This window comes from Centroberyx gerrardi, chromosome 15 (genome assembly GCF_048128805.1).
Source record: "Centroberyx gerrardi isolate f3 chromosome 15, fCenGer3.hap1.cur.20231027, whole genome shotgun sequence".
NCBI lineage: Eukaryota > Metazoa > Chordata > Actinopteri > Beryciformes > Berycidae > Centroberyx > Centroberyx gerrardi.
The window spans coordinates 22,346,544-22,369,320 of record NC_136011.1 but is presented as its reverse complement, the minus strand read 5'-3'; the positions used below and the strand labels follow the sequence as shown (position 1 = coordinate 22,369,320).

Below are 22,777 nucleotides of genomic sequence, written 5' to 3'. Positions count from 1 at the left end.
TTTTTTTCCAATTAGCCTACAGTTTGAATACTTTTTGCATTGCACAGGAAAGATCATAGGTGACAGTTTTTTTATGTAACTGAGTAACTGTACTCTGCAGCTTACACTTAGAAGGCACTCAGAGCGCCAATTTCCACAAACGCTGAACAATTCTCCAACTTGCTGTTACACCAAAAGATATCATTCCTATAATTTAGATTGATTTCTTGACCCAGCACAGAAACCCTTAGGATTTGACAGTCTGTATCTCTACTAGTTTCATAGTCATGGCTAAAAAAAAGATAATTGTCTAATGGCAGAAATCCCAGATCCAGATCACCACCAAAATCTAATCAATTGTTCCTTGGCCCAAGGCCTATGCCAGCCAAATTTAGTGGAAACATAAGTGTTTGAGATATCCTGCAGACAGACAGACAAAAAAAATAACGGGACAAAAACATGACCTCCTTGGCGAAGGTAATGAGCTACATTTGACTTTTACTTGAGATTTTTACACCAGTAATTCTTCTTCTAATTAAGTAAGATTTCAGCAAAGTTGAGGTTGAGGAGATATCCTGGTACTCTTTCAATGCCTGCTCAGCACAAGGAAGATATAACTGAACATAGAGATCTTATCCGATTCTCACACAAGAATAATATCAACCTACTTCACCTTCCATCAAAACACCAAGACCACAACAGACAAGTATGAGAAATAACGCTTTAGAGTACAGCTATCCTTTTTCTGTAATTGCACTAGTAATAAGACTTAATAAATACATTTGACGGAGCTGATTACATATTTGCATACAGTAGGCTTGTGAATCTCTTTTCCTTGACTGAATATTTATTACACATTTGGTCACAGCACAACACTGTCTTAGCTACTTAAGGGAAAAATAATGTCCAATCTCCTTTTTCCTTTCAGTTTTAGTAGTTTCTGGATAACAAATCAACTAACACCTCATATATTTTCTCACTGTCTACTTATCCTCTAATTGTGAACATGAGCAATTATTGGTGTTATTGGTAATTTAAAGGATTAATAGATATTAGTATGAGTAGCATGACCATAGTGGTATGGCTTATGTTAATAGAATTCCAGACAACACAGATTTATTTATCAAATGAAATGAAAATTAAAAAAAAGCGTGCCAAAGAATTCAAGCATGTGAAAGGACATCTTGGTAAGAAGATAATGACAGCCTGCGAGGTCCATTTCGAGGGCTAATCTTTGTTCCTCAAATCAAACATAAAAAGGCAATTCTCTGTGTTAATGAGCTCAATCGCTCTTCCTAAAAGCTTCAATAATTCATTTGCTCCCAGATCGTCAGACATCCATAATGAATAACATCCACAGTGAATTATTTACACAGTCATCCTTCGTGGCACAACTTAGTGACTGACACTGAGTCACCGAGTGTGTCTGATGGTTGGTGGGGAGGTCATGTGTGTGTGTTGGTGTGTATGTGTGTGTGTGTGTGTTTGCATGCATTTCCGACTGAGATTGGACTCCATAATGGATTCACAACTGAGCAGTAGTAGTGACATCCAGTGTGCAGAAGAACACTACAATGGATAATTACAGCAGTTAGCGTGTAGTGTCAGCTCCCCCATCAGTGCAATGGAGGTACATACAGCAGGCTATATATTGTGAATCCATTATGAAATTAGTTATGGGGAATCTGGACCTAAAAAATGACAATAACTGAACAAAAACAACTGTTATGTAAGCTGTATCTGTCAGTTGCAAGGATCCAAATAGACAACTCATGACTAAAACAAATATTATGACTCAATTGTACACCAAACATATTATGCTGTCCCTCCTCTGCTGACTCAAAGTTCATGTTACAACACATTAGGGAAGTTTGTGAAATGTTGGCATTCCTGCTATGTCTTGCAAATCTTGGCTCCACACCACAATATTGGCCAATGCTGTAAACTTTGCCCACTCCCCAGAGTTGAGTCAATAAATCCACCTGTCACAGCTTTCAGGCTTCAGTTCTAGCGGAGAGAAATTAGAATTCAATAGCCATGGCAATAAGAGGAACATTGATTTATTTGTGCTCACTAGCAGGTAATTGTATTATAATAGACTGAGAGTATGTGGCTGAACCCTGTACGAAAAATGCATGGAAAGATATATAGCTGTATATACCCATGGATATGCCTGTTTGTTTGCTTGCAGTCCTGTTCCCCTCCGCAGCTCAGGATGAAACTACGACTGAGAACTGCACCACCTCACACATTCAGCATCCCTTAACTGAGCTCAAGGTAAAGTATGGGTGTCTGTCTTGCATGTACAGCAGCTCACACTCTGTTTACAAAAACCCTCCTCCAGAATGGATCATCTATCTTTGAACCAACTCCTGATGAAGGTGTTTAAATTTCTGTCATTTTCTTTCCACGTCGCATTCTCAGAGAGGGAGAGGTGAGGAGATGATGACAAGTGCACAGATTGAAGTGTTGTGTCTGATGTTGCCCAACAGGAGGCAGCAGAGTGCCTGCTGCCTCAGTGGAGCACAGACCAGACAGCTGCACTGCTGTACACCATGAGGACTCTCGGTGACATGCTGCACAAACACCAACTGACAGGTAGGAAGATGAGCCAGAGATGGTGGTGGTGATGGGAGGGGTGGGGGGGGGTGTACAGATACCTGATGTGTTTTCTGATCCTGACCACTGAGATGCAAATCTAACAGCAGCTGACAGTGTTTCTGTATTTTGGTTTCTGTGTTGTGCTTGTTGTTGTTTGCTTATGTCTATGCTTTTCTGCATATTGTCATGGATGCATCAAGTGTTGCCACAAGCCAAATTTCCCATCAGGGACAATAGGCCCAAATGTAAAATATACACTGTACACTAAATGGATGTTTGCAGGTTAAATGTTTAATGATTCTCATTTATTACCAACAGCATGCCAAGGGGCAGAGCCCAAGAAGTGTCCTGCAGCAGCAGTGCACAGCGATGGAGGGCTGGTGTGTGCCACCGTCAGTAGCAAGCGCTACTGCAAACCTATGTGCAATGATGTACGTGATGTATATGACTTGCAAAAAATTACATATTTTAATGAAAACGGGTTTTCGCTACGTACAAGCAGCTTTTCTTTACAGTTCTGTCTGAAAACAGATAACCTGATGATTGATGAGTCGTTTATCTGTGTGTTTCCTTTCACAGGGATATGATTTTGATTTCCTCAGGAGGAGTCGTCTGTTCGATGAATGCAGTGAGAGCACAGGATACACATGGCGTTCCCAGTACATAGGAGGGACCAAGCTGGCAGTCTGCAGTGGTAAGGCTCTATTTTGTCAATTGGTCTACAGTTCCATTCAACAACAATTTGCTGTATCTGTATGATTGCTAAGGTCAAAACAGGAGCTACTTTACAACAATCTCTCCCTCTTTGAGTGTATTTTTGTTCTGTGATCTTACTTTTTATTCGGACAGGACCTTAAACTATCTGTAAAAAGCATCTCACTTTATATTGTTATGCTATGGTAGGTATGGTAGGCGGGTTAAAATGGACGTGGAGTTGAACTTGACTCCCTCTCTCTCTCTCTCCTTTCCCAGAATCACATGTTCAAATTTCAGGAGCACAGACGGCCTATTTTCCAAAAGACCAGGACTGCCTGAGAACCAAGAGCAGCAGTGATCTACACAACAGCACCATTCACAATTTTATCACTGAGCTAAAAGATCAAGGCATAGACGGAAATCCAGAGTACATCTGTCTTGTATGCGGATGACCACAATGAAGGGGAGAAAGATGCGTAGAACAAGGATGTCATGGTTGTTTTGGTATGCTTGAAGCAGTGAGAAATTAAAATTTGCAAGTGATTAAAAACCGTAAGGAAGTGGAATCAATTCAAAGACATTCGCTTCAAAATTAAAAGTGGTTGTTCCTTCTTCTCACTGATTGCTGTTCCTTCTTCTCATGTTAATTGAATATTTTCCTTTGTCGACATCTGTGTATTGTGTAAATTGGCAAGTGTGTCAGTACATGCAGCAGTCTCACAGCAACACAATTTCATGCCATGAAAGTAAAATGTATTAATTAGCAGTCTAACTGTGTATGGCATTATATTATTCAGTCTGTCATGAAATGTCTTGAAATTCAAGTAAGCAATGTTTACCTTTGACCAGTTTCACATTATGTACAATTGCAGCCACTGTAGTCACACTTTTTACTACATGATTGCACTTTAGCTCCTTCCTAAGAGGAGCTGCTTGGTAAAATCAAGATTTGCTCTTTTCAGTTACAAGAAATAGACTGGTAACTGGGTGGTTGACAGACATTAGTGTTTTACGTATTTTACAGTATGCTATAGCGTTCAAGAAAAAAACAAATCTGTAGAACTAATGCAGGATAGATGCAGGATAAATGTATTAAGACGGTACCAATGGCTGCCACTATAAGGTGAATAGAATGTCATAATCTCCAATCTTACTTTACAGTGATCTTACAGTAAGAATCACTCACTCTTTCAGATGCTTAATGGCTAGGTATGCATGACAGAGGTAGTTCAGATGAGGTTAGCCACTTAGCCAAATGGAGTGCTCTGTCCATCCCACTCTGTTTCTGACAACATATCCAGAGGTAGCTCACTGAGGTCAAAGTCACAGAGTCAAATGGGATTGCAGGAACTCATTAGCTATTGACATTCCAAATCATTCTATTAGTAGTCACTCTAATCAGAGAGAAAATGACCCACAGAATTATCCTGTACGACCACAGACCCTCTAATCGTCAATTATGGAAATGACTGTCTAGCCTTTGGACTGAGGGATTACTAGTGGTGAGTTGTGATGTCACACATTTCCCATTAGGTGGCAGTAGATAAACAACATGGGCTGAGGACAAATTTTAAACAGTTTCCTTTTACTTTCCTTTATGGCAACTGACTGTCACAAAAGACGTATATGGACTTTACCAGAATAAGCGTGATTATGTGGTCAAAGTTTGTTTCTCTATACATCTTCTTGGAACCTGAAGCATCCCTTATTGGCAGGCTTAAGGTTGGGTGAAGCAGGGAATGGGAGTGAAGATGCATTTCTGATGCCAAAAGAAAGGAAGACTTGCTGCTACAACAATGAAAATAAGTGTAGGGATTCTTGTATTTATTTATTTTTAAATTTGTATTACTAATATTTTAAATGTTTTATCAAATGTGAATAGTTATATATATGCAATGAAAATACATAACAGATTAACTGATTATTCAGCTGCAGCAACCACAGAATAATTGAATGCAACACACTGACATTTTGCACATCCACATCTATAATATGATGTGCTTTTATACAATGTGTACATTGTTTTATACAATGTTATGACAGTGTGATATAGCAATGTCACCAATTGTACACTAGAGGTCAGTATAAAATCACTTTCTTTGGATACTTCACTAGCAATGACTGAGGTCAGAGATCACACACACTCACTCGTGCGCATGCGCACACACACACACACACACAGTTGATTTTTTCCCCTCTAAAACAACCACACAGTGAACAAAAAGTAACTAAAACATATAGACAATGCACAGTGTTTGTGTGTGTTTGTCACTGTCTGCATGTGTGTGTCCTTATATTTGTTAGTCTTGTGTGAATAAATAAAATGTCAAAGGTAATATTTTAGATGAAAACCTCTAACATCCCCAACAAATGTTTCATTTAAAAAAAACAAAAAATGAATATACAATGTAATTTGCTCTTTTTCATGTAACCATTCAAAGTAAATATAAAGAACAGACTAGGCTAACACCTGTATTTGTAACATGTATCACAAGCATCACAAAGCACTTGGTTTGTAGTCTCTCTCTCTCTCTGTTTATTTTTTCTGCTCTGTGCAAAACTAAAACTAAAACCTAAAAATATTCCAGACGACCCCAAACATTTAGTTTGGTGTATACCAACATAAACTTCTCAATGATGGTTGGTATGATGACACGAAAAAAAAAAAAAAAAAAAAAACAAGTGAAAAACTTGCTTAGTGCTGCTGGTTGCCCTGGCTGTTGTCCAGTTTCTACAAACAAAGACAACATGAAACATTATTATATGAAAGCCTACATAGAACACACTAGAGTATGAGGCGGAACATAAATTAAATTTGGATTTCTTATCACACAATCTGGAATGACTAAAAGTTTCATCATATCTGATATACTGTAATTGAAAGGTATTATTTTTCAGTGCTGGTTAAACAGGCAAATAACAAAAAAAAATGTATGTGGCTCTGGCCTACTGATGAAACACTGTCTCAAAAGTAAAATATTTCTGAATAAAAACCTCTGTTAATAACATAGCTACTTACTGACTGCAGGAACTGTATCTCTGAGCTGAGGGCCTCTCGCAGAAGCTCCAGTTCTCCTTCTTTATGCATCTCAAGCTCCTTCTTCAGTCTGGGAAACAAATGAAACCTATATCAATCACATGAAAATGTAATTGCAAACTTATGAAAGGGCCAGCTTACTGTAAAGAGAAGCTTCAGCATTTTTGGACCTATATATTAAGTTGAGTTTAAACCACTTGAGTTTTTTTTATTTTTTTATCTCACCTGCACAAATTAGTTTTGTTTCTCCTCTTTCTGTGTTTGTATCATTGTGTTCTATCGCTGTTTTTGTTACCTTGCTTTTGTGTTTTATAACTGTGCAACTAAACTAAATTAAACTAAATCAAACTAAACTGAGCAACTTAATTGAACTAAAATCAAACTTTCTCACACTTCCTGTTCATGCTGAACGCCAGAGAGAAAACTGCTATGGTTTGAAAAGGCTCATCGCTTTTGTAAAGCTTTTGCTGCTAGCAAAATACTACTACTGTATTGAGACGGGGGATTACAAAGATACCCCAAAAACATTTTAGTATACCCTCCAGAAGAATTAACGCTGAATGAAAAAAACATGAATGATTGAGAACCTTTATTGCCCCGAGGGGAATTTGATCTGCACATAATGAGCACAAACAATAAAATACACATTAAGCACATCAACAATACACAGTGGCTTCATAAAAAGTAAATAGTAAATATTTAAAGTGTCCCAGATTAAAGTGAAGGTGCAAGGAGTCAGTTTGAATGATCCATTTGGCTGTGGACATCCTTCTAATAAACCTGTAACAATCACTTCTTTAAAAATAAACCAAAAAAACTTGACTTTGAATGATTTAACAGTGAGTATACATGTATGTAGATGGGACAGCTCTAAAATATGTTTAGAAAAATGTAGGTGATATATTATCTCTGCGTCAAAGCATGCACCATAGCGGAGTGATGTAGATAAATTACTCCCTTTGCTCTTGATTAAAACATCCAATTACTGCTGTCTTTAGTCAAAGTCAGTCTCTTACCATACCATAGGAGATATGTGACTTTGTGACTTTTTGACTTGTGAAGATAGAAAATGCAATATTTTTTATAAGTTTGTTTAGATAGTATACATTGTTCTGCATTGTGTCTCAGTTTAATACCTGTCTCCAATAAAAGCATGGACATTTTTTGTTGTTGAGGCAAATAGATGCCTGGGCTATGATTAAAGTGCTATGGTAGGTGTGTGAAAGATCTATACAGAGCTACACGTGGATCCAAGTCAAGCTGACTCTTTCTTTCTTTTATTGGAAGTTAATGAAACAATAAAGCAACCAAGCTAGAATTGCATTTTCACAGTCTGAAAACCAATGGCAGTGTTTCTTAACTTTACACTCTTCTGTGAAACTTATAAATCGTAATTTTGGGGACAAACATACTGCTTTTCAAACACAGCAGCATGATGTTTCTAGCAGCAAGACTAACACTGTGGACTGGCTATTTCAAAAAACAGGTGTCATGGAGATCAGTGTTTTCTGCAGTGCAATGATGTCATCAAATGACCCCTCACAAGTGATTTAGCAGCAACAATGAAGACAATCCTACACATAGCATCTTTGAAGATTGTTAGTCCATCAGTCTCAGAAAAGCCTCTAACTGCCAACTAGTTTCTGATTGTTTATTTTATTTTAGGTAGCTCAAAAAATTACAGATACAAAAAAGGATTCCTAAATCATCATGCACTGAGATCTCAAGCAACTTATTATTTTTGTGGTGTTGTAACTTTTATTTCACGTACAGCGCTGTAGTGTGACAGTGAATCACCCGCACCAGTAGCCACCCTGTGTTTTGCACACTGAACACTTTTTAAAAGACCACAGCACTCATTCAAATTGACATGCTTTCAATTTCCAACAATCAATAAGCAGAGAGTTAAATATGCGTTTTAAAGGGAGGCTCCCAGTGATTGAAGACAGGATTGATGGTTTCAGTTCAGGATGGATGATCATAAGAATGAGTGAGAGGGGCCTCTCTCTCTCGCTCTCTCTTCCAAAGCCACATCCTCAGCACTTCCTGAGGCTAATCAGCCTGGGGGTAATGAAGGACCTATGTGAAACGAGGCTGACGGATGAACAGGACATGCTTACCACACGCATGATTTAAGGCAACGCAAGGAGGGGGGGGGGACATTAGAAAGAGACAAAGGGTAGAAGGTACAGGGGATGTAAAAGACAGAGAGAAACTGTAGACAAGCTGTGACAAGAAGTGAGTGGAGTGAGGAGGAAATAGAGAAGGAGGCTGAGCAAAATACACAAACAGTTAAAAGGGAAAGCAAAGATTATTGCATATGGCTATTTTGCATGTCATTCTAATAAGTTTTGGTGAGAACAGCTTTTAATTGGAATGCTGAAAAAAATGTTGTTTGAAAGCAAACTAAATAAAAAAAGATGTTGAAAAAGTGATTCAAAACATAAAACAGAAACAAAACATTATATCTTCATTTGGACGTAGGTTTGGGGGGTTTGTTATGTACTTCATATATATAACTACAGTAGAGTAGGGGGCATTATCCAAACTAGTAGCATCAGCAATAACAGCGACCCTTCCTTCCTGGAACGCTATTGATCTCCAGTCTTTAATTAAATAAAGGAAGTCTCTTTGTGGAAAAAAACATGCAACAAGGTGGGGAAACACTCATCCACCACCGATGTTTCAAAAAAAGGAGCTCCTCAACTCTCTGATTCATATTCTAATTCAATAGACACATATACAAGAGGTCTCAACAAGTGCTTGCTGTTGTTCACATTTGAAAAATCTCAAAATCTTTGGCAAAACAGCAGTATGTGCCCTCAAGAGGCCCTTACATCAGAATTCACATTAGCATGATCTGTGACAATAATATGTTTCAAAATTCCTGTCACTAGATCTACTGACTAGTACTACTAACACAGTAGTACTGTCTTGAGTTCTGACCATGGAAACAAATACAATGCAAGCCAGGCATGCGCGGTAAAACCCACCATGGATCTGGAAGGAATTTATCCTTCTCCTTTGACAGCGCTCCAATAAGCTATGAATAAACTATCAGAAAGGAAAGGCATTGTTTTCTTGACTGTGACACATTTATTCAGATCGCAAATTTCATTGCAATTCTATAGGCTACTCCATCATTCTCCCATTGGAAGGCAATTGCTTTATACCGTGACGATGTTGTCTAGTGGTGTTGTTGCGCGTTCTCGATGAGTACACAAGCACGAGCAGGTGGCAGTTTCTCATCAGTCATGTTGTATATCCTTCAGAAGAATAATACATTTGCTAAAATGGTCGATGTTACCCTTTAACTGTCCAGTTTAAATGTACGGCTTTGAGTTAGCCCAGATAAAGTATTATCACTGAAGTAAAAATGAATGAAGGAGCACTACCTGGGTTGTTTATGGGCCAAGTGCAAAACACACAATCGAATACTCTTTGGAATGGGCAATAGTCATGCAGAGAGTCAAATAAGGAAGTTGGTCTTTGTAGTAAGTAGGGCTGCAACTAACGATGATTTTCATTGTCGATTAATCTGTCGATTATTTTCTCGATTAATCGATTAGTTGTTTGGTCTATAAAATGTCAGAAAATGGTGAAAAATGTCGATCAGTGTTTCCCAAAGCCCAAGATGACGTCCTCAAATGTCTTGTTTTGTCCACAACCCAAAGATATTCAGTTTACTGTCATAGAGGAGTAAAGAAACCAGAAAATATTCACATTTAAGAAGCTGGAATCAGAGAATTTAGACTTATTTTTCTTAAAAAATTACTCAAACAGATTAATCGATTATCAAAATAGTTGGCGATTAATTTAATAGTTGACAACTAATCGATTAATCGTTGCAGCTCTAGTAGTAAGTAGCTTAATGATAGCTTACAGGAACAGGGTAAACAAATAAAGGCTCCCTATGGGCTGAAACGCATTGGTAGTGTTTTTATCTTTGCCTAACCATGCCACAAAGAAAGGCTCCTGAACTTATTTACTATTTCAGTGTGCCTTGGACATCTTTACAAGGTTGCGTTCTCTACAGCTCAGAACATGATCAGTAAGCTATTTACCACAAAGACAGATTTTCTTGTTTGGTTGGTTCTCTGCATAAATATTAGCACTGTTTTAAATCAGTGCACTGATCCATTTCAGGACATAGACATTGTGTTCCACGTTGGCTGCCTCCTACTCATAACTCCAGGAGATAATGACAATGCATTACACAAGCTGCAACATCAAATAAATAATATTGATGCAGGCAACTCTTACAATGTGTTTGAGATAGTTGTATATGTATTATGTAGACAGCTAGCTATGGAAACATACAGAGCCTACTGTTGGTCCATTTTGACTGATTGCTTACTGTAGGCAACATTAAGGATAATAAGGCTTCCTAGTATAATGCTTGCTAGCTCATCGCCCTTAGAGTATTATTTACGTGTTTGTGTGGTTGATGCCAACATTTGTGCTGCAGAGGTGAATTACATTCATTACAGTCCATTGATGGATTGGATAATTATGTTCCTCTGTTTACTCAAGTTTATCATGGAAACAGAGACACCACATGCAAAAGTTATAATTTTTGCAGTCAAAACTCCAGGTGATGTATGATTTCTGTGTTTATTTGCTGGTGAGCAGTTGCATAACCATTCAGTGTGAATGTGTAACTCTCCACCCCTCATTCATCTTCCCTTACAAGCTTCCCTGCATCAATCACATTAGGCTTACTTTCTTTTTTTCTACTTGTTGACTGAATGAAATAAGCTACAGATCAAAGCCTTAATTAAACCAAATGGCCTTAATGTTCTGTTATTTACACTTCTACATCCGGACTCTAGCCAGGAAGGAGGGAGAGAGACAAACAGAAGGGTGGTGGGCTTGCCGGTCTATTCAGCACTTCTCACAGTATGATTGAATTATACCGTACGTAAATAACACATACTGTCTAATGGGCTTGCAGAATAGTGTGCAGTTCTGTTTTGTTACAGTGCGATCCCTGTTGTCTGTGCCAACATGCTGCAATTTCCGTTTCTCTGTCCCTTTCTCAGTGCATTCAGCAATACAAGAGTCAACCCAGCTATTAAGACAACCTACTGAGATACATTTTATCAGTTATATTACAGAAAACTAAACAGACCTGGTGAGGTGAGTGCAGTGACAGCCTTCACAAGAGGCTTAGGGTGAACACACACCACCAACATTTCTCCAACTAATTAAACATCACAGCTGCTCTGCCAGTTATATTGAAAATATCAGAATGCTCTGAGGAAGCCTCAGAGAACTATGGTGTGAGACTTCTCAACCCTGTGTTCTCAATTTGTGTAAGACTGCCTAACTGCAGACATTGCAATGCATATTAAAACAGGCCTACAAACATTTCTCTACATAAAGGCATTTTCTGTGAACTGCTAAAGCGCTTACCGGTGCTTTTACCCTTATTGGTTGAGTTTTTTTTCCTTTGTGTTTTACTTGTTTTTTTTTCTTTTCTTGCAGCCTTTGCTTTTAACGAAGTGGCTTATATAAAATACATTTTTGCACTATTATTATGATTCCATCATATATTACATAATTGCGACTAAATCAGGTATACTGTGTCTGTGTGCCCAAGTTTATAGCCCTCCCCTGACAGTTGATGATGCTCACCTTAGACAGGTGCTGTCAGTGAGAGGTTTCTGACTGACAATCAGACTCTCCGCTCTCAGAGATTCTGTCATTGCTTCAGCCTCACTCAACTGGCGATCCAGGCCTGTAGTCAAGAATAGCAAATCAACCACAAAATAAATTCCTTGAAACAATACAGACACATTGTACTTTGCAAATACATTCGCTGGGGTGGCTGACAGAAAAAGAGGAGATGGGACACAGTCTGGATTATACAGTAGAACCAATAGGCGACCCTTGGAAGGTAGAGAGGCGGGCTCGGATGTCACCGGTTGGAATTCTGGACCAGCTAAGACAATCTATGTGGGGAAAGTGAAATAGAAACACTCTCCCCTCTTAACAGCTACCTTCTAGATTCTTGTTCACATAGTATTGGCTTCGTATGTTAATGGTTCACACTGTTCACACTGGCCATGGACCTGCAGCGATCAGTGTAAACAAATGTTTGTGCGTCTTGCGTTACTACTGTGTGTGAAAGGGTACAAGCTGGCAAAAAAATGGCTTGCTAAAGGCAGTGTGAATGGGTTTGGAGCTAGTGAAGCTGCATTTCCAATAACGCCTTTTTGCCGGCTTCTCTGTCTAAAAGGGGCTGGTAAAGCAGACAAACATAGGCCCACTGTAGGTTATTACCACCTGATTTCATTTTAATGTCCGGCTTCAGCTATCAAATTCAAGCTGTGGTGGGAATTTTGCATTATTATTCGGCAACATACATCCTAAAAATCCTAAAAAAAAAAAAAAGATTTTTGTTGGCACTGGAGGGTTGTCACCACAATGTTTAGTCTACAGTGAACTGATGGTGTGAATGTTGTAGCAGTATTGTATGTGCTCTTTCAGCACCATGGACAGCACCACATTCATCTGACAAAAAATTTACTTTTGGTATTTACCTTTCCTGACGTTATCTAGGCCTTGTAGTTCTAGCTGGAGAGCTCTCTTCTCCTCTTGCATGGAGTTCATACGACTATTCCTCTGGCTCATGAGCTCCATCTCTGATTGTAGAGGGACAAAAAAGAGAAGGAGAAGGAGGAGGAGGAGGAGGAAAGGAGGTAGCTTAGCTTACTTACTGAAGATAATTACCAGTAGGGATGAGCTATATATTGAATTTATATTGACACTGCACAATGAAAGAACACATTATCTATATTGCAAAGGCTGCAATGTGGGCATTTTTAAAATTATATTTTTTTAGTACAAGCAATCAGTGAATGAAGTTCCCCCGAGTCCAGAAATACTATATAATGTGAGGAGATTGGTCACTGGCAAGTCCAATGGGAGCTATTCCCTCAATCTTGTAGAACTCCTGAAAATGGTTCAAACCACATCAAAGTGTAATGTAGAATTAAAACTTGCTAGGCTTTAAAAATTGCAGTATATTGCATCGCCATAAACCATCGATGCAGTTTCTGTAAAAATAATCACTACATAATATTTGGCCCATACCAAAATGCGGGTTAAAATTGACTACGTACACAGTATGCATTGTAGAATTTCCTAGACAATTATAACTGTGCTTTCTCATATTTCCACTACTTATTTTTTTCTTCCCATACTTGTAACTATTCCTATTCCCATTCATTTAACTACATCCTCATACTGCAGGCTAAAAACTCCATTTCAATTGACTAATTAAACTTTGCTGATGGTCTGTCTTCAACACTCTTTCGAACTTTTACGATATTTTACTTTTATTGCTAATTATTTTATCACAGACATGAGTGTTCAGAACTTGAGTCTCATTAGTACAATGGAGGCCAGGTGTGCTCGAGCGTGAGCAGCACAGAACTTAAATGTCAGACTAAAATGAAGAGTTTCAGACCTCCTTTGTATTTATTACTGAATAATTCTTACATTAATATTAGAGCTTTTTCTTCCATTTTCTTTCTTTCTTTTTCATCCCATGCATAATACATGCATGCCTCTGAAAGCTTAATACCAGGTCAAACAACATCAGTACATCACTAGCCAACTTACATAATACCCAGGTAATTGACAGACACACATGCACACACACTCACACACACCTGCACACACAGCTTTCCAACTCATCCCATGCTCAATTTAATAATTTGTGATACTTTGTGCCAGACCTGTGCCTATGTGCACCATTGTTATGATTTATTTTAGCTTACTTGGGTACCAGATGGTTTTCCGTATGGGACAAGAATTCCATGAGACAGAAAACTGAGACTGTTGAGACTCACAGACGTTTCTGTGACTTACAGCTTACCTAACACCTTTTGGATTTTCCTGATATTGTAAACTGATCTCTTACTCAATACTAAATCAACCTTGCAAAGCCTTCCAGCTTATTTTATTTTGCTGTCCATACAGTAATTAAGTAGTGAATTATAGTGCTACCCAATTTCACTCCATTTAATAATGAATCTGGTTCTCTTTGATGTCAGTTTTCCTAGACATCCTACTCCCGCACATTCTATAATATCAAATTGTATCTTTCCTCAAATTATACTGAACACTTCTACACCATGTCAATGCTATGCTGTCACATGAACATGACAGCACTATAATTCATCTACTACAATGTTCCTACCATACTACACACCCAGGCATGCAATTTTCTTTGAGAAAAGTGTATTTTGTGTGGGTCTTTATACTACAAAAGACGGCATTTGATTCTGTACTTGCTCATTCTGGTTCTATCATTCAGATGATATATCTGAAATGAGCAATAAGAGCTACTTCTGCTTTATGTAACCTACTTGCTTGATCACATAGCAACAGATTTGCCTTTATCACCTTTGTCTAATGATTCCACCTCTTTCTCCAGGTCCAGGATCTCAGTGTGTGTCTGGCTCTCAAACACTGTCTCTCTGTTCTCACGAAGACTGAAGTCATTGTTGAACCTCATGATCTCTTGTAGGAACTTTTCCTCTTCTTCTTTAGACTCCCTCTTTATCTTATCCTGGAATGAATAAACAGGCTATAGGAAATGTTCCAAAAAAATCTCAAAGGCAAGAACTTGTAATAAAACGTGAAATATTCCCAATCTTTGGTACATATTGGCCTCTCGAGGGATCTATGGTCACTGCCACTCACTTTCATTTTGACAAACAAGCCTAAAAATCAATCACATACAGCGGAGAAACAAGGCATAGTAAACCCAGTGTTATGTGTATGTGTCTAGGGTTCAATAGTCAATAAGTTTACATCCTCAAGAAGTAATTTTGCCTGTTTGCAATTATCAGTATGAGGGCTGGGGAAAATGCCTGCATGTTGCAAACAAGAGTGGCAACTAATGTTAGAGGTTGACTGCTCCTGAACTCTTATAGATGTGTCTGAGCTAAAAGTGAAAATGTCCTACCAAAGCAGAATATTGCTTTAGCTTTGAAAGAATTGTGAAAAATCGAGTCATTCTGAGTGTTTATATTATAGATCAGAATTGCATGCTCTGTGGTCATGGGATGGTCATGGGATGGTAGAGTCCATACTCATAAATTATGTTACAGCAAGAGTGCTTTACTGGGATCAGCTAAAACAAATACAAACATGTTTTGGCAAGTAATCCCTTTGATCAAAAGAAAATTGGTAGGACTTCTCACTTCTGTGTGTCAATATTTATTTTGTTTGTTGCAGTGCATTCTAGACTTACACACATGGCCAAACACTACACCAGGTGATTTCACTGATTAGCACACTTTCAACCAGAGAGGGGGAACTAATCAGTGAAGTCACCTGCTGTAGTGTTTGATTGTAACTAAAACCTTCATACTCTTGGCCCTCCAGGGAACATGGTTTAAGACCCCTGCTCTCTATAGATAAATATGTATATAAAGGTCACTTAAGAACAAATTCTTATTTACGGACGGCCTGGCAAGAACTTAGCCTCTTAGGGAAAAGGGGGGGATAAAATAAAAACTCAGACATACAAACGGTAAACATTAAAAGACATAACAGACAGACAACATTAAACAACAAACCATTTACAACCATTTACAACATTACCATTAACAACAGGCAGTAAAACAAAAGCAGAGAGGGGAGCAAAGGGGAGAGGAAATTTAAAAAGAGAGAGACAGGGTGGCAAGCAGAACACAAGACAGTATTAAAGTGTAATACAACAACACAAATCATACCGGAACAGATATGTGTATGAGAATAAAAAGGGTCATTAATATATAGAATACAGAACCTGACCACATATCCATATTAAGCACAAGCAATATGATATAAGATGTAAATATTGGTTCAGACTTCAACCTACTAGATGTTCCTTGAGGTGGCTCTGCTGGCAGAACAGCTCCTGTATTTGTTTCAACATCTGGTCTTCACTTTTCTTCATCAGATCATGCTGCAGCCTCAAATCAGACAACTGCTGCGCCTGCATGGAAAGATGCATGAATGGATGGGTGGACAGTAAGACAGACACACCAACATATAGATGTACAGAAAGGGAGATATATTACTGATATGTTACATGTGAGAGATGTGTTACTTATCCCAGAGGAGGGAAAAAGAGATAGCTGTAGGACAAGCAGCAGGCAAAATTACTGTATACTGACAGACATGAAGAAGACACTCATACTTACACTGGGAACATATAAAAGACAATGTTTGGCTTATAAATGTGCATTGCTAGGTCGTCTTCAAAACAGTTGGCAACCCTAAATGGGGAATTAAGTCACCTGAAATTACCCATTTCTTGGCCTGCTTTTAAAAACCTGGCTGCCTGAATTGCTTGTGCAATGTGTGTACACTCATTCCACAGTCAAACTTTTCTTGTTTAGTCCTTGTCTTTTTATCCTAGGTAATTACACACCAGAAAAGAAAGAAAACTGCCAAATCATATGGGATGGTAAATTCATGGGGGAGGCTTTTGAAAGTTGCCTCAGGCATGACATTTAGTACAATTGTCTGTCTGTGACTCAAGCTGTTAAGGAAGAAGTGAGTTTATTGTTTCTTATATAGTGGCGGAGGAGGAACCGTAAGTTTCAGAGAGCTGAGTAGTCTTAGAGTTTACGAGAGTCGTCTTAAGATAATTACAGTGTTTAAAAAAGAATATGTGTGCTGAAAACACTCTGTGAATAGTTAAGTTCATAGGACATTTCAGGTAGAAGATGAGACAAAACATGCACAAATGCTGTCATTCAGTATAGGTTACATGCCCTTTATGTGTTTTAATGTTTAATGTTCACATTAACATATTGTATTGTGATCAGCAGTCTTTGTAATTTGACCTCGTAATTTTCTCTCCTGATCTGATGTTCATTTTGACAAGCACAGGAAGAGCTTAGCAATATTTTTGAAAGGTTAATGAGCCTGTCTTTGACATTATACCTCACACATGCTAAGAGGTTTCCTACAATAACACTAATGTTATCCGGTGGAAATTAACCAATGATTTTACAGTGGCACTTGCAATCGATCCTCTATACTGTTGATGAAGCGGATGGGAGAGATTAAGCGGTTTAATCATAAAGCAGATCACCTCGTCAATATGCCAATATACAGTACTTCACCCCATGTGTCAATGCCGCTCATACTTGACTGTTGCCTCAAGGTAAAGCGATATCATTATTTCCTCTTTTCCATTACTTTTATAACACTGTAAATGTTGTACAGTATCACATAAGACAAAACAATTAAATAAAACTCCCATGTTTGCTTAAGCAATGCCATTTGATGTAAAATAATATATTTATCCACCCACCACTGACAACATTGCTATCAGGAGGAATACTCAACTACTGCAAATACATTTTTTGGGCATCACTTTGTGTCAGACAAACACTGAAATTGAAATGTCATTCAAAAGCAGCTTGCCCAAATAAGCATATCAAAGGTCACATATCCTGTCAACAATTATGAATACAACTGGGCTACTCCAATTTTCTAATTGCATAGGCCATCTCTGTTCTTTGTTCTTCCATTCATAAACTGTATTCAGAATTGACATATTACTAACAAATGAAAGAGAAAATCCAATTGTAACATGACCCTTGAAGAGGCTATAGTGACATTTGTTGTTGACCTCACCTTTTCATTAAGTTCCTCATTGGCCTTTTCATACTGTTCAGTGGAGGTCTTTATCTTCTCATGGCATCTGATGATGGCTACTTTGACTGAAATGAAGATCATTGAATAATAACCTACAATAGAGACATCTCATACACATAACAACAGGGCGAAAATCCGTGTTTTATCATGCCAATAACGTTATAGGGTTCAAGGAGACACAGTTAAACTAGCTGGAATAAACTAGATAATTTAGGAGTTAAAATATGGTATAACTGAGTGAATAAAGATGAAGGGTACATTATCGTCATTGTCTGCACTGCTAACCTTGCTAGCTACTTGATGTTGTTACCCTGTGCTACCTAGCTTACCTAAGGTTGACTTATTAACCTGTTGTTAGCTAGCAAACTTACCTTCTTGAAGTTTCTTTGTCTGCTCAGATAGTTGCTGTTCAGTTAGGAGAATTTGTTGAAACAGAGTGTCCAAACTCATATTTTAAGCTTTAAGGAACTCAGAATTAACCTAAGTAGGCTACAGGATATTTAGGCTAGCTAGTTTAACTAAAGAAAGGCAGTTGGTGTTTAGAACGGACAGTTCTGGTCCTCAGTTTTGATTGGCCGAGTCATGATTCGAAGCACACCTGTGGCAGCTAAACGCACTCTGAATGCACCATTATCAGTTAGCCTAAAAATGGCTAATGCACTAGCCGAAAATCACCACTCATACCGGTAGGCATCTTATTATCTTACAAATAAATAATTTGCATCATTTGTAGTAGAAAAATAAAACATTTTCTATTACAAAGAACTTTTAGAAAAAAAACAGAAAACAGCTAGCCGCTTGCCACAATGTTTTAAACTGCTTTTAGAACAGCTAGCTAATCGCTACCCTTAGCATAGTGCCAACATTGGCTCTTAATTTAGCTATTCTAACATCACTGGGTCTGTTGTGGCTCATTGCTTAAACGCACCAGGCCCAACTATTCCGCACTGGACGCAACTGATTAAGATAAATGTATGATGTAACGTTAGCCTACTAACTCTCTGTGGACATTCTATGGACACTGTCATTCATCATTGCTCCTACCCCAAGTGTTGAACCTTGTACGCACAATCAGCAATCAATAACCGTAATCCAGCGCAGAGAGCGCCATCGCGTAGATTTGTCACATAATTGTTGACTTTGACCAATTTTCCCGAGCGCCGCTGGGGAAAGAATGCTTTTGATTCGATGCCATGAAGCACATTAAAGTGTGAAACGTTTGCTCGTTTATACGACCTGAGGACTACATCATTCTGACATTCATTTGCAAAATTAATATTACATATTGATTGAGGCTTTTCATAAATCACCTGACTGATGCGGCAACCCTTCCCCTGTCTGGCAACGATCCCTTTGGAGATTTTAGAAAAGCAAAGTCATCAAATTGTAAGCAGACAATTAGCTTAGTAGCCTGTGCCTATCCCTCTTTTATGTCCCCTTTCCCTCTATTCTCTAGACATGTTCTCTATAAAGACAGTCGTGGACATTGGCCAGTAGCCTAAAATATATATTTAACTAAAATGAGAGCCATTTTGAAGAGTGACTGTCCCACACTGACTGGATTGATCTCACCTAATCGTGGTTTCCTTTTCAATAAGGGATTATCCATTGAGGTTCAAAGCTATTTCCTCCCATCTCTGAATGAATCTGCTCTCTCTCTCTCTCTCTCTCTCTCTCTCTCTCTCTCTCTCTCTCTCTCTCTCTCTCTCTCTCTCTCTCTCTAATGTAGGGTTGATTTACTGTGGTCGAGGCCAACATTCTTGATTGATTCAGCCCACAGTCAATGGTTTTAATGCAGAGAGCGGCTCATTGACATATCTGGTCCCATGTATTTAGCCAAGTGGATTAGCCACTGAATAGACCATAGGCAATCAATGCCCTATTGCATGAGTTACACGTCGCTTGATGTATATCTTCCTGTTATTAGACCTACAATCATATTTACGTTTGTTGAATTTTTATTCATTTGCCAATTAATTGATCAGAGAGAGGTCTCGAAAACGTGATGCTCGGCTTATTTTGAATTCTATCATGAAATAGACTGAAATTAAATGGAAGAATTAATATGGTTTCATATACACTCAACGGTGCTGGCCCTCTACTTTCATATCACCAACAGATGGCGATAGTCACTCGTGTCCACAACTGACTCTCCTCTCTGCACTGTGGACTTTAAGGGCAGGAATTACAAGAGCGCAGCGCAGCCGGTTCCCAAATGCCAAAAAGATGCTATAATTTATATTCTATCAAAATGTTATTCCGTGGCCCCTTAAATGACCCCCCCCCACCCACCCACACACACACACACACACACACACACACACACACACACACACACACACACACAACTCTCAAATGTATCATCTTCTCCCTTCATAGTTGGCAGCTACTGTTGCATATCACTTTTTGCAATTGGAAAATGGAATTAACATGTTATCAGCAAACTGGGAGGAGCCACACACAAGCATGGGATTTAATTGAAAGGATTGTGCGTGGTGTGTGACTTTGTAGGCTGAAATATATTCACTTATTATCATATGAGGGTCGACTCGTGTTAAATGGGGATCAAAATCTTACAAAATGCCAACTGTCAGCTTATAGGCTTCTCATTCAGTATCATGCATGTAATGGCAAAAATGCACACGTTATTGGCCTCATGCGCGTTGCCCTCTCCCTATAGCGCAGTTACGCTGAAATTTAAACCCAGCCCACACACATCAAGGGGTGAGGGGGCTGGATTGATTTCATAACATCTTAAATGCAACCATATGCCCTCTGCTCTCACATGGTTATCAATCCACAACTACCAACCACAGCGTAATGAATTTTAATATAGTTGAAAACTGATCAAGTTACTTTTTCCTGTGGCGAGGATGCGAGCTGGAAAGCTGCCCATCACGAAACAAATCACTATAATATTCATATAATAGGCTATACATATAGAGGCTTGTAGTGTGTCTGTGGTTGGGCTCAATGGTGACCTTTCGAAATTATTATCATCACTATAATATTCATGTCATATTCCTATAGGGACTTGTGTGTCTGCGGTACTCAATAGTGAGTCGATAGTGACCTTATCGTACTGGTATTTTTTTAAATCTCCTTTGCTGTCATTATATAGGCTATTTCTATAATAAGGGGTTTACAATTTGCTGTGACATCTGTACATCTGCATCTAAATGTATTATAGGATTACTGTACTTTTTCGTGCGAGGGAATAGCTGGGACTCTCCCCTTGCTGAATGCGCTAGACAGGCTGCCAGACAGCAGTGGAGCTCTAGTTGGCTGTATGCGCTCAGACGCACAGACGCAAGCATCCCACTGGCTGGAGTTGGAGGACACTCGCCCGTTTTGCTCCCACCGCTGCTCTGATCCCTCGTCTTTGTCTCCTCGCTGTGATAAGACCCCCCACACGGGCAAGAAAACCCCACTTTCGATAAAGGCTACTTGATTGTATAGCCAGACAGACTGTGGCAGAATTGGGGTTGGACACTTTTGGAGGTGGAATATTTCTCGCATGAGGCGGGCTGGATCTCTTCTGTACAGCGGAGCGCACAGTGCCCCGGTCTTTTCAATGGATTTCAATACAGTGGAGGTACCCTGGGAATTAAACTACTGTTAAGTCGCTTTTGAATCGCAAATTTCGTTCCAACAAGGGTTTATATTTCACATGGATAGAAAGACAATGATCCTCGCAGCTCTCTATGTCGTTCTGCCTCTTTTAGGTAAGTTTCACTTGGTATAATGCCATCCACAGCTGCTTGCATGATCATTTGATAACTCTATAGCTGCTCATAATGTAATAATTTGGTAACTAAACTGTAAGCTCTATTAATAAGTGGTCCGTGAAACAGCGGCAGTGGTCGCTCACTGAGAGACGGGATACTCAAACTGCTCCAAAGAGGAAAAGTCAATCAGGACCTCTCGCTGCAATCAAACAATAGTTAATGCGGAGGCAAATAAAAGGAATAATTTTACATTGAAGTCAAACAGCTTTGCTGCATGTTTTCATAGGCTGCTGAAACCACCGTGAACTTTTCGGCAGCTGCATGGAGCACAAACCAGTGAAAAGTGTCAAAATCTTGATTTTAAAAACTGGTTATATGCAAAGCATCGATCCTTTTGTAGCGACCAAGGCATGTTTTTCATGTTGTTGTCACTGGAGAAGACCTCTCTGATCCCTAATATTTTAATCCCCAAAAGCAGCTTGCAAACTGCTTAAGCTGTGAATATTTACTGTGAACAAATAAATGACTGAAAAACATAATTATCATTATCATTGTCATTGTTATTATCATTATTGTTATCATTATTATTATTATTATTATTAGTAGTAGTAGTAGTAGTGGTAGTGGTGGTAGTAGTAGGCTAGTAGTAGTAGTGGGTTATTATTAGTATTTGTATTTTGGTATTATACTATCACCGTGTCATTCCCAGATGTGTTGTCTTACGCCGAGGAGAACCTGCTTGCCGGGTCCCACCGGCTGGACTGTGTGAAGGCCAGTGAACAGTGCCTGAAGGAGCAGGCGTGCAGCACCAAGTACCGGACCATGAGGCAGTGCGTGGCGGGGGGCAAGGAGAGCAACTTCAGCATGGTGGCCGGCCTGGAGGCCAAGGATGAGTGCCGGAGCGCCATGGACGCGCTCAAACAGAGTCCCCTGTACAACTGCCGGTGTAAAAGGGGCATGAAGAAGGAGAAGAACTGTCTGCGCATTTACTGGGGGATCTATCAGACATTACAAGGTTGGTTTGAGCCTATGTGTTTAGTAAAGTGCGTTAGTGTCAGAGTGC

At 39.0% G+C, this 22,777-nt stretch overlaps 3 protein-coding genes across 3 annotated transcripts in view; 2 read left to right on the top strand and 1 right to left on the bottom strand.

Moving 5' to 3' along the window:
- Positions 1-2,016: 2,016 nt before the first annotated feature.
- Positions 2,017-3,728, top strand: LOC139933446 (uncharacterized). The gene is made up of 6 exons (XM_071927527.1): positions 2,017-2,059; positions 2,171-2,256; positions 2,472-2,577; positions 2,899-3,011; positions 3,160-3,274; positions 3,553-3,728. Exons 1-6 carry the CDS (start codon positions 2,017-2,019, stop codon positions 3,726-3,728), a joined length of 639 nt encoding a protein of 212 aa, XP_071783628.1.
- A 2,243-nt stretch (positions 3,729-5,971) lies between these two features.
- On the bottom strand, positions 5,972-18,436 carry LOC139933445 (coiled-coil domain-containing protein 172). Its single transcript, XM_071927525.2, has 8 exons — positions 18,358-18,436; positions 17,966-18,051; positions 16,194-16,310; positions 14,729-14,894; positions 12,859-12,960; positions 11,951-12,053; positions 6,296-6,383; positions 5,972-6,007 (listed from the first exon to the last, which is right to left on the bottom strand). Exons 1-8 carry the CDS (start codon positions 18,434-18,436, stop codon positions 5,972-5,974), a joined length of 777 nt encoding a protein of 258 aa, XP_071783626.1.
- Positions 18,437-21,634: 3,198 nt separating this feature from the next.
- The window catches only part of gfra1a (gdnf family receptor alpha 1a), an 88,778-nt gene continuing 87,635 nt past the window's right edge, over positions 21,635-22,777 (top strand). Inside the window, exons 1-2 of the mRNA XM_078288843.1 lie at positions 21,635-21,711; positions 22,424-22,729. Coding sequence (XP_078144969.1) covers positions 21,657-21,711; positions 22,424-22,729 — 361 coding nt within the window. The 5' untranslated portion in view covers positions 21,635-21,656. The remainder of the gene's footprint in view (positions 21,712-22,423; positions 22,730-22,777) is intronic.

What these genes read in the sequence shown, in the direction of transcription:
- LOC139933445 (XM_071927525.2), bottom strand. Translation starts at nt 18,436, where the DNA reads ATGAGTTTGGACACTCTGTTTCAACAAATTCTCCTAACTGAACAGCAA. An exon ending in GGTGGAATCATTAGACAAAG is followed by an intron (nt 12,961 to 14,728) that starts GTGATAAAGGCA and finishes CTCTACAATCAG; the next exon opens with AGATGGAGCTCATGAGCCAG. An exon ending in ACTGACAGCACCTGTCTAAG is followed by an intron (nt 6,384 to 11,950) that starts GTGAGCATCATC and finishes TTTGTTTCCCAG; the next exon opens with ACTGAAGAAGGAGCTTGAGA.
- LOC139933446 (XM_071927527.1), top strand. Translation starts at nt 2,017, where the DNA reads ATGGCAATAAGAGGAACATTGATTTATTTGTGCTCACTAGCAG. An exon ending in ATCCCTTAACTGAGCTCAAG is followed by an intron (nt 2,257 to 2,471) that starts GTAAAGTATGGG and finishes GTTGCCCAACAG; the next exon opens with GAGGCAGCAGAGTGCCTGCT. An exon ending in GCACAAACACCAACTGACAG is followed by an intron (nt 2,578 to 2,898) that starts GTAGGAAGATGA and finishes TATTACCAACAG; the next exon opens with CATGCCAAGGGGCAGAGCCC.